The 17,328-nt window shown below is 34.1% G+C and overlaps 2 protein-coding genes across 2 annotated transcripts; both read left to right on the forward strand.

The window, feature by feature from the left end:
- Positions 1 to 13: 13 nt before the first annotated feature.
- On the forward strand, positions 14 to 2,504 carry LOC133185112 (probable serine/threonine-protein kinase DDB_G0278509). Its single transcript, XM_061320169.1, has 2 exons — positions 14 to 19; positions 1,101 to 2,504. The coding sequence occupies exons 1-2, from the start codon at positions 14 to 16 to the stop codon at positions 2,502 to 2,504; spliced, it is 1,410 nt and encodes a 469-aa protein (XP_061176153.1).
- A 1,168-nt stretch (positions 2,505 to 3,672) lies between these two features.
- Positions 3,673 to 5,423, forward strand: LOC133185113 (leucine-rich repeat-containing protein 40-like). Its single transcript, XM_061320170.1, has 2 exons — positions 3,673 to 3,684; positions 4,017 to 5,423. The coding sequence occupies exons 1-2, from the start codon at positions 3,673 to 3,675 to the stop codon at positions 5,421 to 5,423; spliced, it is 1,419 nt and encodes a 472-aa protein (XP_061176154.1).
- The last annotated feature ends 11,905 nt before the right edge of the window (positions 5,424 to 17,328 follow it).

A 17,328-nucleotide genomic window follows, 5' to 3' on the forward strand; every position in this document is an offset into this window, starting at 1 on the left:
AGTACATTTAGATATGAAAGTAGGTATTTATACCATTTTAAAGCTACAATCTAAATTTAATTATATGGAATGATTTAAATGAATCCATTAGAAGTTTAAAAATACAGTGATACCTTTTTACATATTGTGCTGTGTACATTTTGTAAAAATAAAATTTTGATGATTAAAGTTAGAAAAAAGACTATTTTGAAAGTATTTTGCTTTATTTTTGGCGGGACGTTACATTGAAGAAGTTACATATGTTGGGTTTATTCGGGTTATTGCAAACAGTTGACTATTAATTATTGTAAAAAATCGCATTAATCCCTAAATTGAAAAACACTTATTTTCTATACTGACATTTTAAACTGTAAGAATTATTTCTACCACCAATATTGATAATGACATCATGCATTAATCGTCTCAGAGATGTTCGTGTGACGTCACATGACAGGCATCAGCTTATTCACAGTTTCAGGGTTTTTTGTCCTTACATAAGTAAATGTAAATATTAAGGTTTTCTCAAGGCAATCTTTATAATCAACATTTAATAACCACATTGTTAGTATTTGCATCCTATTTTAATTACATGTAACTTCAACAAAAGAATGGTACTTTTCAGTATACACTAGAGAATAAATAGTTACAGTACTTATTCTTTGTTAAAGCAATATGAGCTGCATTTTTGAGAAATTTATTTTGCTGTTAAAAATGTGATTTTATGATCAATCTATTATGTAACTTTAATCTTTATGATCAATTAGACTAAAATAAGGTATAAAATTGTTTCAGAAGAAAAAATTTTGTACAGTGGAATGTATTGCATAAGAAATCAATATTGTACAGGACGACAATAATGTAATAAATTACGGAATATAATGTAATGGTTCAATCAAAGATTAAAATTAGTTCTTCCATCGCAAATATAAAAAATAAAATTTTCTTAAGCTTCTTTTTTCTGTCATTGAAATAGTTAAATACAATATTGCAACAAAAATTTCCGACAACAGAGTTGCAGCTCATATTGCTTTAAATAAAGATGTTTTGATAACAAACTTTTTTTTTCAATTAATTGCACTATTATTACTCAGATACATTGTGCGTTTTTCTTTAAATTCCAGGTGTTACGATGGTTTTTTGTTTGTTGCCTCCACAGTGAGACCTTCGGACAGATCGATTATTCGTCATGTTGTAGTAATTTCCCCGACAGCACTCTCTGTGGTTGTGAAAACGAAGTAATTCAATGCCATAACCTCATTTCCACACCAAGCTTGCGACAAGATCGTCGTTGTCGGGTTGTGGATATTAGAGAAAGTTATCTACCCATTACTCCCTTTGATTTCAACCACATACAAACTGACAGACTAATCCTGAGCAACAACCATCTCAACAACTCAAACATTGACCCCCTCGCGTTTAACAACTTGAAAGACACGCTGAAAGAACTTGTTTTGTCGAACAATTTGCTGACATCAGTTCCGCAGGCAATAAAGGAATTGAACCACTTGGAACTTTTAGATCTATCTGGAAATCCAATATCTGCTAATAGTTTTGATGAAAATGTAATGAGGGGGATAGGCGATACGTTGACAGATTTACGCTTTGGTGGACCAGAGCTCACGTCCTGGCCATCTACACTTAATCATCTACAGGCGCTGCAGAAGTTGACTGTTACTGAATCAGTCTTTACATTAATGCCATTCGATGCCTTCCATGGATTCCAAGGAACATTAAAAGAATTAACAATACAACATAGCCAATTGTCATCTATCCCACTGGCTGTTGCAAGTTTGAGGTACTTAGAGGTGCTTCGTTTTGATGACAACCATAAAGTTGGTAATCAAGGCATGCAAGCTCCAATTGTCTCTGGTTTATTACCATATCTATATAATGTGTCCTTACAAGCGGACAACATTACCGAATTTCCTCAAATTTTAGGAGTGTTCGAGAAACTTAAAAATGTTGTTTTAGACAGAAATAATCTGAAGTTTGTGAGTGACGAATCTGCAGCTTCTGTAAACCAGACGTCGTCTCTGAGCCTGCGTGATTCCGGCTTGACGAGAATTCCTGAAGCTTTCCAACGGATTGCTGCCCTAGAGTCATTAGATCTTTCCATCAACAATATCCACAGTATAGACACCAAAGACCTGCGTCAACTTGTCCACTTAAAGACACTCCTTTTGAACAGTAACCCCATTTTATACATGTCACCAAACGCACTTTCCAACAACAGGATGTTAGAAAGAGTAGAATTGAAATCAACAAACCTAACAAAAGTTCCATGTGCAGTAAAAGGGTTGATGCTGGCTCATCTCCATGCCGGAAGTAGCCGTAACATTACGGTAGATTTACAGTTCAATCAAATACAGTGTACCTGCGAACTGCAGTGGCTTCATGTAGCCATTACGACCATGCCTTCAATATCATTAAAGATCGAGGGACGGTGCGATACGATAGAGAAAGCCATCCAGGAATACATCAATGATGATTTACCCGCATGTCCTGGAGGAGCTAAGTGTTCTTAAACCACTATTAAAGACTAAAATAAATTCAATGACAAATATTAGTATGAATCTTTCATGAAACGTAATCAGTTTGTAACATGTCCAAACTATCTCTCTCTCTTCAAAGTGCATGTACAATGTAGTTCGGTTTATAGAATTTGTTAGTTTATAAAACGGTTTTCTTTCTTTTTTAAATTGTAATGTAGTTTTGTCTATTTGGGCATTATTCTGTGCATTCTCTTTATCAAACCTAACATTAATTTACAATTTGAAATAAAATAGAACTAATTAAGTTACAAACAAAATACTCGCTAGTGACTACAAATATTTTTCTGTCGAAATATTTTCAGAAAAAATAAAACAATGTCATATTTAGCAATGATTTATCTCGAACTCTTTAAAAATACAAGAGTTTGGTATTTTTAGAATTCAAAAAAAAAAAAAAAAAAAAAAAACAAACAAAAAAAAAAAAAAACAAAAACAAAAACACTTTTTTTTCATAGATGAGTTAAATGATTCAATTTAAAATAATAAAAATAATTTATTTATAAAATAGGTAATTCTACTATGGATTGAAAGAAATTGCAATGCAGTATTTCGAATTTAACAATATTCTAAGTGTAATTCTGTGAGAGCAAAAAAAATGGTAATTCCGTAATATGACAGACAGCACCTAAAGTCCAAGATAAGCCGATGTGTGACGTGTAGATCAGATGTTACCTGCTGGGAGTGCAGGCCACTAACCAATATTTCCTGATAGAGGAGGGCTATATTGACCTGCTTTAAAAACTCTTAAATTCAAGCATTTGACTTTAATTTCTTTTTATGAGTTTTGTATTTTGTTGAGATGCTGACGTCAATATTGGTATGTATATTAATTATTTATTTACTTGTTTAATCAAAATTTTTATTTAAGCAATTATATTAGTGATTTTAAGAGACAAAGATATCTAGTTTGAGATTTTTATAAAAATAATGCAACAAGACAACACTAAACTAATTATCTTTTTTTTCACTCTATTCCCTGAAACGGCACAAAGGTTACATACTTAACTCTTGCAGGAAAACTTCCGGTTTTCCTCCAGGTCTTATTCCTTATTTTTTATGATGATTTACAAATGATACGGAGATAACAAAACGACATGCACACACACACCCTCTCTCTCACACACACCCCCACACGCAGAATATGAAAAAGAGAGTAAACTTGTATTGCAAGAAAACACGCTTTTTAAAGTTCGATTCTACACATAACTTTGCACTTCCCTAACAACATATCTACGATTCTTTGCTACATGGAAATTCTAGAGTGAAGCAGTAAGAACTGATACACAAATAACTGTCACTAAATGTGATATTAAACTATATTGTGGTGTTATTTTGGTTGCAGAGATTCATTCATCCGCATGAGATTCTTTTTGTTACATTGTAAGATTTTAAAAGTTTTTAATTTTCAATTCCGCAATATTTCTAACATAATAATAGATGGTGACTATCATTCTCTGTGTAAGGGTAAATATTCCCATTTTGTAGATCTGCTTTGCTCTGATATGCAGAGCAGTAGAGCCTGGCGTAGTTCCTGGAAGAAGAGCATCGTGTACCCCACCCATTTCATATGACGGCACTTGTAGCTGTGAAAATGATGTCGTGACCTGTACAGGACAATCGGCCGTGCCATCCTTCAGCACTATGTATCATTACAAAAAAGTTTCCATTGTCAACGGTAACTTCAGAAATGCAATCAGGACTGGGAATCCCTTTGCTAACCTGCGTACAGACGAATTGGTTCTACACAACATGACAATTTTAGCGATTGCTCCTCACGCTTTCCTACCTGTGAAATCTATGCTGAAGAAGTTGGATCTTTCCAACAATTTTCTTACTGTGCTTCCATCTGCTCTTCATGACCTTGACGTACTAGAGTCCCTTGATGTTTCTGAGAATTCTATTGGTGATAGAAACTTTACTGAAGAGGTTTTGAGGAAAATTGGAGCAACCCTGAAGTCATTCACCTTTGGTAGTTACGACATACAACAATGGCCTGTTACTCTCAAACACCTTCAGATGCTTCAAAATCTTAATGTAACAAAAGCAGCATTCCAGTTTATGCCCCAGGATGCTTTTTACGGATTTTCTGGGACTTTGTTAACCTTAAGTCTAGGTACTACTGGTCTCACTTCGGTACCTCTAGCTGTTGCTCAATTGCGATATTTGCAGACATTTAATTTCGATCACAATATCAATGTTGGAGATTATGGTATGAATGTTCCATTGATTCGTGGTAGGATGCCATATTTAACAAATATTTCTCTGCAACAAGACAGCTTAAAAACGTTCCCATCAGCCCTCTCTGCATTTGAAAACTTAAAATCTGTTAGCATGGATCTGAATACTCTGGACTTTGTCAGTGATCATGCCGCTAATTCTGTCAGACAAATTGAAAACCTGAGTATGCGCAATTCTAACATTTCCCGTATCCCACAGGCCCTGGCGGATATTACATCACTAAAATCTCTGGACTTATCAGACAACCGTATACATAGCATCGATGTGAAAGATGTCAAAATTTTGCATTCAGTGAAAGAAATCAAACTAAACAATAATCCCATCCTCTATATTTCAAATCATGCTTTTGATAGTAATGGAAATTTGGAGCGATTAGAACTGAGGAATACGCATTTGAAGGAGGTACCATGCGCTCTAAAATACGCCATTGAAAACTTGACACGCGTGAAACACAACTTTCCTCTCACTGTTGACATTTCTAACAACGCAATCGCGTGTACGTGCGAGTTAAAGTGGCTTGCTGATACACTCAGTACACATCGGGCCAACATATCATGGAATATAATCGGAAACTGCGAAACTATTGTTATGAGTATCAACGATTACCTGAATTCTGAAAGTCTCAGGGATTGCCCCACATCAAATATTTGTTAATTAAACATCATTCTTTATTTAATCTCTCTTTCCTCTTGTTTCTTTCTTCTCAGACCCAGTTTCAGATAAATAAACACTTAAGTCACCGCTTCAGATACATTTTAGCTTTAAGCTTCAATCAAATGCATTTGAGTCAATACTACTCGTTAAAAGTGAACTTAAAAATCTACGTTTATTGAAATCTGGTCAGCACTATATTTTAGCAGATATGATTTTATGATGATTAAGAGAAGTAAGAGAAGCAACAAAAATGTCAAAATTCATACCTTTTTGATGTAGAATTCAGACTCCAGCTTTGACGAATTTCTTTTGAAGTCTTCCATACAAATGGACAATCCAACGGGCAATCTTTAATTGATAGTAAGGTTGATGAGGTGAAAGCCCTAAACATGAGTCTAAAATTCAGTTCCAGATTAAGTTAATGTACCTTTACCTTATAAAGTTTAAATTCATCTTTTCGTCTATCATTTATAGATATCAAGCTATATATATATATAACAATAACGACGTCATAACAACCAAGTTGTATTGTTTTTATAAACTTTGTTACACTCTGAAGAGCCTCACGGCGAAAGCGCTTAGTGTAATAATTAAATGTGAACTTGTTTGTTTATCTTGGATTTTATTTTAATTTATATATATATATATATATATATATATATATATATATATATATATATATATATATATATATATATATATATATATATATATATAACCAAAATATCAAAATTGTAAGGAGATAGCTTGTGAAATTGTGTCAAGAACGTTGTTGTATGATAATAAGGTGACCGTCAGGGCTCATAAGCCTGAGCCTTGGACTACTTTTTACAAAATATATGTTCGTAAGTTATGTTCTTCATTTTATTAGTTCGAAAAAATTAAATAAACATTATAGAAAATATTCTAAGAGAGCTCTTTAAATATCAAAAATGTTAAAAGAGCTAGAATAGTTGGGCTTTTTTAATACAGACCCAGGATCACAACGCAGATTTTGCACGAAATTGACCAATACTGGGGTGGGGGTGGGGGTCGTCCTTGACCACAATCAGAGTAATAGGACGGAAGCACGAGAAAACACACATTTTCACATCCTTCATTATCAAACTTAGTTAAAGCACACGTGTAATATATGTCCTCTTAATTTTAACATTTTACCATTTTTTCAAATGTTATTGGACTTATTGTCGGTTTGGCCAGAAGTATTGGAAATGCATTCGAGTCCTGTGCAAGAATTAGAACATCATTATAAAAACAAATGAGGAGTTTTGTTTTTCTTGTAATCTTTAATAAAAAATGAAAAATCTGTATTTCAATTAATAATCAGAAACACACTGCATTGTTCATTCCGAAAGAGTGATTATAAAGACACACCGCATGATCCCACTCACAAATTACATACTGATTGCCATTATCATAAGTTCTAGTTTGCAAAGTATGTTTGGCAGACACGATTTTCATGTGCGTACATTTGTCCATCATTAGGGTTTATATTTCACAAAAGAAAATTGACCAATTCAGTCAAAAGCATTGTAACGTTTACCAAGCTCGCATAGAATGAAATATGAAGATAACGAACATTAGTCCAATAAAACGATACAAATTTGGAGCAGAGAAAACACGGACTTCTAAATTTAGAGGTGGGATCATAGAGGAGTGAGCATCCCCTGCCGACCGGTCATACCCGCCGTATGCTCCTTGTCATGATCGTGAAAGAAAAAAAAGAGGAAAAATCCGTAAACATTTCAGTGTATAAATAATGGCCTAGCAATTAATATGAAAAACGTCAGTAAGAGTTTGACTCAGTGATAGGTTGTATGTGCTGACAAGATCATTGTTTCGACCATAATACTTGGGAGATGTTGACTTCAAACGAGACTGTTGATATCAGTGTTTCATCAACCTGTTTGTCAATAGGTTGCCTCGTTTTAGAAATTGTTTATACGTAGTGCATGCTCTTGCGTATCGAATCAACTGAGAGACATAAACCCTTATGCAGGTGATAAGGGTATATTGCTACATAAGTAAGGGAAGTTGACGATTGAAAAGTTGAAGTTATCAAGTTTATCATAAAGCTTTGTTGTTAAGTTACCATTAAAGTCTTTTTCTAGTAAAATATCTAAATATGAAACAGAAAACAGTTATATAAAACAAGAGGTACAATGGTCTTAACGGTCACCTAAGTATAATGTAACGATCAATAAATCAAAACAAAATAAGCCGATAAATAAAGCTATGTTGACCAAAAACAAGAATAATAGGATAATCAGGGATCAGCAAAATATTAATTTAGTACTCAGTAACAAATCCTAAAGTTGATCTATTTATTTGCCTGTACTTTCCCCCATTTGTCACTATCCTCATGCGGACAAAAGAAAGCGCCATTAGCTAACACATTTTATCCCCCTTGCATTGGCCCCTCGTGGTCTTTAAAGATTATTTTTTGTACAAAGATATGGTATCTTTGTCCCATTTTCATTTATCTATTATATGAAGGTTTATCTGAACCGTGAAACTATGAACGTACTTTTGTATTAAATATTATAAAATTTCTTGTATAATTCTATTATTTAATTGACCTTTTAAGTTACATTATTAACAGTGATTAAACATGATAGGTGAATAGCAAAAGGGGAATAACTTCTTTCAGTAGAAATTAATAAATTGACCAAAGGGTATAGAATTACGAAATCTGGTAAAAACAACCTTGCTTATTACAACTTTATGTACGCTGCATACTCCATCCTAATACCAGGGCCCCTGATCCAGGGGACAAGATATTCACAATTTTGGAAGAGGGTCTCTTGCTCATCATTACCACGCACTTAGTATGTTTGCTACATAACAATGGGCAGAGAAGAAGATTTTCAATGAAATAATGCATTTCTACTATGTATATTCAACACTACTATATGTACTTATCCTTACACAAAACTCCCTAACCCCGGGGTTATGAATTTCATTTTTTAAGGTTCCCTTTGCAATTAGTTTTTCTGTTAAAAACCCAGGGGCAGAAAAGAAGATTTAAAAAAAATGCATTTCCAATATATAGTAAATCCCCCCCCCCCCCACATGAACCCCTGACCCTGGGACCACAAATTTCACAATTTTGGAAGAGGCATCCTTGATTAGCATTACCATGCACTTAGTTTATCTGCTAAATACCTAGGAGCAGAGAAGATTTTCAAAGAATTAATGCAATCTCACTACATAATCAAAAGAGCCCCGCCCTAAGACCAGAACCCCTAACCCAGAGGCCAAGATATTCACAATTTTGAGAGAGTTGCCCTTGCTCATAAAAGCTATATATTTGGTTTATCTGCTAAATACCTAGGGACAGAGACGAATATTGTCAAAGAAATAATGCACTTTCACTATATAATCAATAGAGCCCCCCTCCCTTCCCGGAGAACCCGTCACCCTGGGGCCACAAATTTCACAATCTTGTAAGAGGCACCCTTGATCATCATAACCATGCACCTAGTTTATCTTTTTTATATAAGGGGAGAGAAGAAGATTTTTAAAGAATTTATGCATTTTCACTATATGATCAATAGAGCCCCACCCTAATACCAGAATCCCTGACCCAGGTACCAAAATATTCACAGTTTTGGAAGGGCCGTTTTGCTCATCATAACTATATACTTGGGTTATCTGGAGAATACCTAAGAGCAGCGAAGAAGATTGTCAAAGAAATAATGCACTTTCACTATATAATCAATACCCCCCATCCCAAACTTGCTTTCTCAGGACCCCACACACCGGGGCCACAAATATCACAATTTTGGAAGAGGCACACTTGATCATCATAACCACGCATTTAGTTTATCTGCTTTATATACAGGGGGAGGGAAGATTTTTAAAGAATTTATGCATTTTCACTATATGATCAATAAAGCCCCACCATAACACCAAAACCCCTGACCAACGGAGCAAGACATTCAAAATTTTTAAAGAGGGGCCTGTCCTCATCATAACTTTATACTTGGTTTATCTGCTAAAAACCTAGGAGCAGAGAAGAAATTTGACAAAGGAATAATGCACTTTCACTATACACTGTATAATCATTAGACTTTCACTATATAATCATTAGAACCCCCCTTCCCGCAGAACCCCTCACCCTGGGACCACAAACTTCACAATTTTGGAAGAGACACCCTTGATCATCATAACCAAGCAACTAGCTTATCTTCTTTATATACAGCAGAGAGAAGAAGATTTTTTCAAAATGCATTTTCATTATACTGTATGATCAATAGAGTCCCGCATTTTCATTATACGGTATGATCAATAGAGTCCCGCCCTAACACCAGAACCACTGACCCAGGGGCTATGAAATTCACAATTTTAGAAGAGGCCCCCCTCCTCCTCATAACTATATATTTAGTACATCGGCTTAATGCTCAGGAGCAAGGGAGAAGATGTTCAGAGCATTAATACACTTATATAATCATAAGAGCCCCGCCCTAACACCAGAAGCCCTGACCCAGGGGCCATGAAATTCACAATTTTGGATGAAGAACACTTCCTTATCTTAACTATTGATTTACTTTGTTTGCTGAATACCCAGAAGGAGAGGAGAAGATTTTCTAAGAAATAACGCATTTTCACTACATATTTAGCATAGCCCCACCCTGGCACCAGAACCCCTAATCCTGGGGCCATGAATTTCACAATTTTGGTAGAGGGCTAAATTCTTATTACAATCATGCCAACAATTTGACTGCTTGATGTCCAGGAGTAAAGAAGATTTTTAAAGATTTTACAGATTGCATTAATTTTTGTGGTTTTTGCCCCACCCCATTGGCCCGGGAGGGGGGGGGGCAGGGACCATGAATTGTCTTTATATCAACAACATTCCTCTGCATAACTCTACTGTATGCACTCCTATTCTTTTGTTTTTGTCTGGTTATAGTAGTTTACCAACTTTTGAAACCTGAATATGGCAAGTTTCTTATTTACATTAGTAAATAGAGGTAATTGTCGACTCCATAAGCTCATAAAACCTTTCTAAAAGAAAGGCACCTGCTTTAAAGATTACACAAGAAACTATAATATGAATATTTATCATAAGTTAAGGATATTTCATCTTTCAAACTCTCTTCTTCTGTTCTACATGCACTACAAAAAACACGGTTTGTATTCCAAGGATCTATCTAAACATTTAGATATATCGACGACGTATTGTCAATTATTTCTAGGGCTGTATCAATATATCGATATATCGATTTGTATCGATATTTAAGAATGTATTGTATCGAAAAAATAACTTCCAATACGTATCGGACAGACAGATTTTCTCATAATTCTGTGAAAAGTTGGGAATTTCAATCATCAAAGGTTATATTTTTCACTGTTTTGAATTAAAAGTGATCAATAATGGTATAATGATTAAAGAGATAGCACATCTTAGATAAATATTACATAATACATATACAATTTAATTTAACATGTTGTTTTATAGTCATTAAAAGTTTGAATTTGAAGAGTAATTTGTAGAGACAGTGAGACAAGACCTTCGAAATGGGATATAAAACAATTAGTTTTTATAAAATTTATGCATTAAATGGTTTATAAGATTTTTTCGATTGACATGTTAAAAAATCCAATATATCGGATATTGCATTATAAAGTATTGTATCGTATCGTATCGAATTTTTTTGCTCAATACACAGCCCTAGTTATTTCCATTCTATATCCCGGTGAGCTTGAGATAAGAGATACCACAGAGTCTGATACATCTGTTTCATATTTGGATAATTTACTTGAAAAAGACGTTAATGGTAATCCAACAACCAAGCTTTATGATAAACGTGATGACTTTAACTTTTCAATCGTCAACTTCCCTTACTTATGCAACAATATACCCTTATCACCTGCATACGGGGTTTATATCTCTCAGTTGATGCGATACGCCAGAAGCATGCTCTACGTATGAACAATTCCTAAAACGAGGTAAATTATTGACAAATAAGTTGATGAAACAAGAATATCAGCAGTTTCGTTTAAAGTAATCATTTCGTAAGTTCTATGGTCGATACAATGACCTTGTCAGCAAATACAATCTATCAAGTCAAATGCTGACTGACCTATTTCATACTAATTGTTAGGCCATTTTTTACACACTGAATTGTCGACGATTTTTTCCGTTATTTCCCGATCATGACAAGGACCACATGGCGGATGTGTCCGGTCGGCAGGGGATGCTCACTCCTCCATGGCACCTGATCTCACCTCTGATGTCTTAGAGGTCCGTGTTTGCTCTGCTCCTATTTTGTAATGTTTAATGCACTTTTGAGCTCGAATACTGTTCGTTATCTCCACATATATCATTTCATTAGAATTACCAAAAGTGATTAAAGAAGAAAAACTTTAAAACTGTATTTAGTACTACAAGTTATCTGTACGTTTTCCATATCGTTTATTGTTTTATGCATAGGATATCAAAATTAAAAATGAATTCCATACTTTGAAAGTCAATAAAAGAAAAATATATTACCTAAATGTTAATATTTTTTTTTTTTGCAAAAACATAAATGGATCAATCCTAACCTAATTTGAAAATTGAAAGATTAAAATGTTTGTTGTTTCAATTTATATGACAATAACGATCAGTAATCATGCTCAAATTCCAATCAAACAATACGAATTATGAGCAAAGCAAACATGGACCTCTGAACTGATATACACTGTATATAACTACATGTATGTAAATCGTATACGGAATGTATGTGGAAGAAATGAGATATTTTACTCGAAAAGTGACCAGATAAATCAGTTTTGCGTTACATTATAAATTTACATATCCATCCGTCCCCTGAACGATTTCATTCTTGAATTTCTTCATAGCAAGTTTGTGGGAATGTACCTTTTATGTTCATTACATCAAGCTCAAGTATGAATGATACTCATGATAGTAACAATTTGCAGTCACTATACGCAAAGAATATTTACTGTTTTATTAAAATACAAAATGTATAACTGCGATTTTTTTTTTTACAGTTTATACCAGTAATCATAGATCTTTGTAAGTAGAAATCCGTACAAAGTGTTGCTATTCCAAAGAAGTTTCATTCAATTTGTTCTTTAGAAGTTCATTTGTTATATGTTTTTATCATCTAATCCTTTTAAGCTTTCTAAACTTTCCAGATTTTCTTGATTCTTGCCATTAAATGTATGCTGGTCATTTGCAGTAGACATGTCACCAACTGCATCATCCAGCAGATCCAGGTATGGATGAACATTTGTGTAATCAATAACATCGTTCTTAACATGCACTGCATCTATATAGGATCCACCTGAATTGTTTGGTTCAATATATGGTCCTTCTTCAGTATTGGAATCTCTCTCTTCTGAAAAATTCCGTGTTATGCTCTCTTCTTCTGGTCCGGCCAAGCGTTCATAATCCTTGTACATCTCTTCTATGACCTCATAATCGGGATCAAGGTACGGGCCCTCTGATATGACAAAGGAGGTTTCATACTGAGGACTCTCTGTCTTTGGAACACTGGGAAGCCGCATTAAGTCTTTCCTTCTTTTCTTTAATAACGTTGCTCTATCATATAAAACGTAAGAACTGAGTGAATGTTTTCAAGACTGCAAATACCGATTCGTTATAAAATTGAAACATTGAAATTACTAAAAGTATATAAACAGTAGACAAAAAAAAAAAAAAAAAAAAAAAAAAAAAAAAAAAAAAAAAAAAAAAAAAAAAACTTTACAGATACTTTGAAGGACATAAGCTCAATATACGTCTATAATTTGACTAATGGTAATGGGATAATGGGATTGGAGGTAATTCATGGAAGACAGTGCTCTTCATGTAAGAGAATATGCTCTATTCCTGACAGAATGTCGGAGAGTTATTTAAGTGATACCCTAAGAAATGAATAGAGGTGGCCTCTTTCTTTCCCAGATTCTTATATATTTCGAAATGCTTTCCCTCCTGAGATAGATGTCCTTCATAGAAATTACAAGCCTTTCTCTGTCCACAAAGATAAAATTTATAAATACCGGTATCCAGGAAAGAAATCTTAATCAAATACACAAATGAACGAGTCAAAAAGATAAATAAAAGTGAAAATTTCAGTTAATTGTTGTAAGCGAATTACACAATTAGCAATGTAAAGCAAAATGAATGCGTCTTTTGAATAGAGAAAAAATGTTTTCAGATACACTAATTGACAACATTGAGACTCAGTTCTTCTAAAGGTCACCGGAAAAAATACTATCACTGTTTAGCTTTAATTGTTGCGATATAACAAGAAGCTCAGGGCCTTACTGGTCACCTGAGTATAAAATTACACAGTAAAGGATGTATGAAATATGAAATAAAACAAAATATACTGAGAGATGAAGATATGCTACCCAAAAGCAATAGAAAGAGGAATAGCAGGGATCGACAAAATAGTTACACTGTAGTCTAAGTTCTCACTATATAATGCATCATGAAGTAAATCTATTTACTTGCCAGTATTTATACACCCCTTTCTGTTAATGTTATCATGCAGTCAAAACATTTCAATAGTGCTTGAGAACATGTTGTAAACCCTACACATTCCATCACACATTGGCCTCTCTTGCTATTTGAAGAGTATATTATGCATGAAGATAATGCATTTTAGTTTCATTTTTATACAACTGTACCTATTGTTTACAAGTCTACCATTAAAAATATGAAAGTACTTTCTATATAATGTATTAAAAATTCTTTATTCATTTTGACCTATCTATTACATTACTTAACAGCAATTAATGATCATTAGTAAACAGCAATAGGGAATAACTTCTCCTAGAAGAGTAAGGATTTCCCTACAGTATCAGTACACAGCATCACCACTCTTGACCCAGTGGTCAAGAATTTCACAAATTTGGTAAAATCTCCATTACTCATGACAAAAAAGATTTTCAAGGAATTTATGCATTTTCACTATATACTCAATAACCCCCTCCCCCCCCCCCCCCCCAGAATCCCTGGGGCAATGAATTAATATCAAAGAGCAGAGAAGAAAATTTTCAAAGAAATAATGCATTTTCACTAAATTCTCATACCCCTCCACGCCGACCAGAACGTTTCACCTCGGGCCATGAGTTTCACAATTTTATAAAGGGACTCGCTTGCTCATCATAATCATGCAATACTTTGATAGCTTAATACCCAGGATCAGAGAAGAAGATTTTCAAAGAATTTATGCATTTTCAGTATATAATGAATAGAGCCCTGCCCTATCATCAGAACCCCGACCCTATGGCCACTAATTTAATAATTTTTGAAGAGGCATCTGTGCTTATTATAACCATGCACTAGAGTGGAAGATTTTCACAGAAATAATGCATATATTATCAATTACCCACCCCGACAAAAACTCCTGACCATGGGGCCATGAATATCACAATTTTGGAAGAGGCATCCTTGCTTGACATAAAAATGCACTTACTTTGATCGCTTAATACCCAGGAACAGAGAAAAAGATTTTTAAAGATTTTTTTTTTTATTTTTACTATATGAGTATTACAACCCCACCCTAACTCCAGAACCACTGAGCTAGGGGCCATGATTTTCACAATTCTAATAAAGGATTCAATGCTTATTCAATCATGACAACAGTTTAACTGTTCGATGTCCATGAATAAAGAAGAATATTTTGTAAGATAGCATCAATTTTGATTGTTTTAGCTATTAACCTTCCGGAAGGAGCTGAAAATGTTCATGTGTTAACACGACGACAGACGAAAACAGATAGCAACAGGTCGTCTGAGTGACTCACGTGACCTAAAAATGAATACAAACCTCAATAAGCAGATCGCCAAGATGACGACAAAAAGGAAAAGAAACGCAAATCCCACGATCACTGAAACAGAAATTATTTAAATCTCACTTATCTTATACAAGAGGCCCAAGGGTCTTAATGGTCACCTGGTTTATACAACAATTCAGTGGATCCATAGAGTATTAAATAAACAGAAAAATGAAGCTTTGTTGCGCAATAGCTAGAGAAATAGGATGATCAGGGTCAACTAAATACATGTAGTCTAGTATTCAGTTACAACTCGTAAATTAAGATTTAATCTGTTACCCATTTATCACTATCACCATGAAGATTATTAAACTATTAGTGCTACTGTACTATTTTAACCCAACAACATGACCTTTCACATTGGTCTCTATTGGTCTTTGAAGAACAATTAAAATAAGATAAATTATTTTCGTCAATTTTTTAAATTTATCTATTATTTACAAGTCTACCTGATCATTAAAACTAAGAAAGTATTTTTTGTATTATATAATAAAAATTCTTGCAAAATTCTCTTATTCTATTAACCTTTCAAATACATTATTTACAGTGATTTAAGTTAACTAAGTTGAAAATTCTCACAGAATTAACACATTTTCACATAATATCAACAGAGAGACCCCCCCAGAGAAACACCATAACCCCTCACCCAGGGACCACAAGTTTTGATAATTTTGTAAGAAGCACCTTTGCTTATCATAACTATGCACTTTGTGTATCTGCTGAACACCAAGGCGCAGACAGATTATACATTTCCCCTATATTATCAAAAGAGCCCCATCCATAAACCAGAAAAGCTGATCCAGGGGCCATGAAACCTGTAATTCTGGAAGAAGCACTCTTGTTCATCATGACTATACACTTAGGATTTTTTTGGTTTTATAACCAGGAGCAGAAAAGAATATTTTCAAAGAAATTGTTTTTTTTTCATAATATAATCAGTACACTCACCTTTCACCAGAATCTTCGACCCTGGGGCCATAAAATTAGCAATATTGGAAGAGGCATCCTTACTTTTCATAATCATGCACTTAGTTTGTTGAAATAATACCCAGGAGCAGAGAAAAAAAAATTCAAGGAATTAATGCATTTTTACTATATAATCAATAAAGCCCCGCTATAAAACCAGAACCCCTGACCCAGGGGCAATGAAATTTAACAATTTTAAAAGAGACACCCTTGCTCATTATAACCATGCACTTAGTTCGGTTAAATAATACTTAGGCGCAGATCTAAAGAAGAAGATTTTTAAAAAAATAATGCATTTTCAATATGTCATAAATAGAGCCCCATTGTAATACCAAATCCCTGACCCAGAGGCCATGAAATTCACAATTTTGTCTGAGGTATCTTTACTCATCATAACTATTATTAAGATTTTTTTATACCTATGAGCAGAAAAGAAGACTTTCAAATAATAGATGCATTTTCCCTGTATAATCAAGAGGGCCCTGTCCTAACACCAGAATCCCTGACCCAGGGGCCATGAAATTCACAATTTTGAAAGAAGCACCCTTGCTCATCATAACTATGTACTTAATTAGTCTTTTTGATACCCATGAGCACAGACGATTTTTAAAGAATTAATGCATTTTCACTATATTATCAATAGTGCCCTACCCGAACATCAGAAATCTTGACCATGAAATTCACAATTTTGTTAGAGGACTCAATGCTTATGACAATCATGGCAACAGTTTAGCAGCGTGATGTCCAGGAGTAAAGAAGAAAGTTTAAAGATAGCACTAATTGTGATGATTTAATCCCCACCCCTAAGGCCCCAGGGGGTAGGGACCATGAAATTCACAAACTTTGTTCCATAGAAGAAACTGCAAATGCTCAAATGTTAATGGACGACGACGGACGAAAACAGATAGCAATAGGTGACCTAGGTGACTCAGATGACCTAATAAAAGCAACTTAGCATTTCTTATAACTACTGAATTAAAAAATCATTCATTGCTTCATTGCTACAATGAATAATAATAATAATAATAATGAGGGAATAAATTAAAAAAAAAATCATCTTTTAATCAGTTGAATATAGATAACACAAATTCTTCAGCTTCAGAAAAAGAATACATAATCATATAGATAAAGTAATAAAGATT

Source organism: Saccostrea echinata, unplaced genomic scaffold, assembly GCF_033153115.1.
Source record: "Saccostrea echinata isolate AGI-Se365-2 ecotype Australia unplaced genomic scaffold, CSIRO_AGI_Sech_v1 ptg000012l, whole genome shotgun sequence".
Lineage (NCBI taxonomy): Eukaryota > Metazoa > Mollusca > Bivalvia > Ostreida > Ostreidae > Saccostrea > Saccostrea echinata.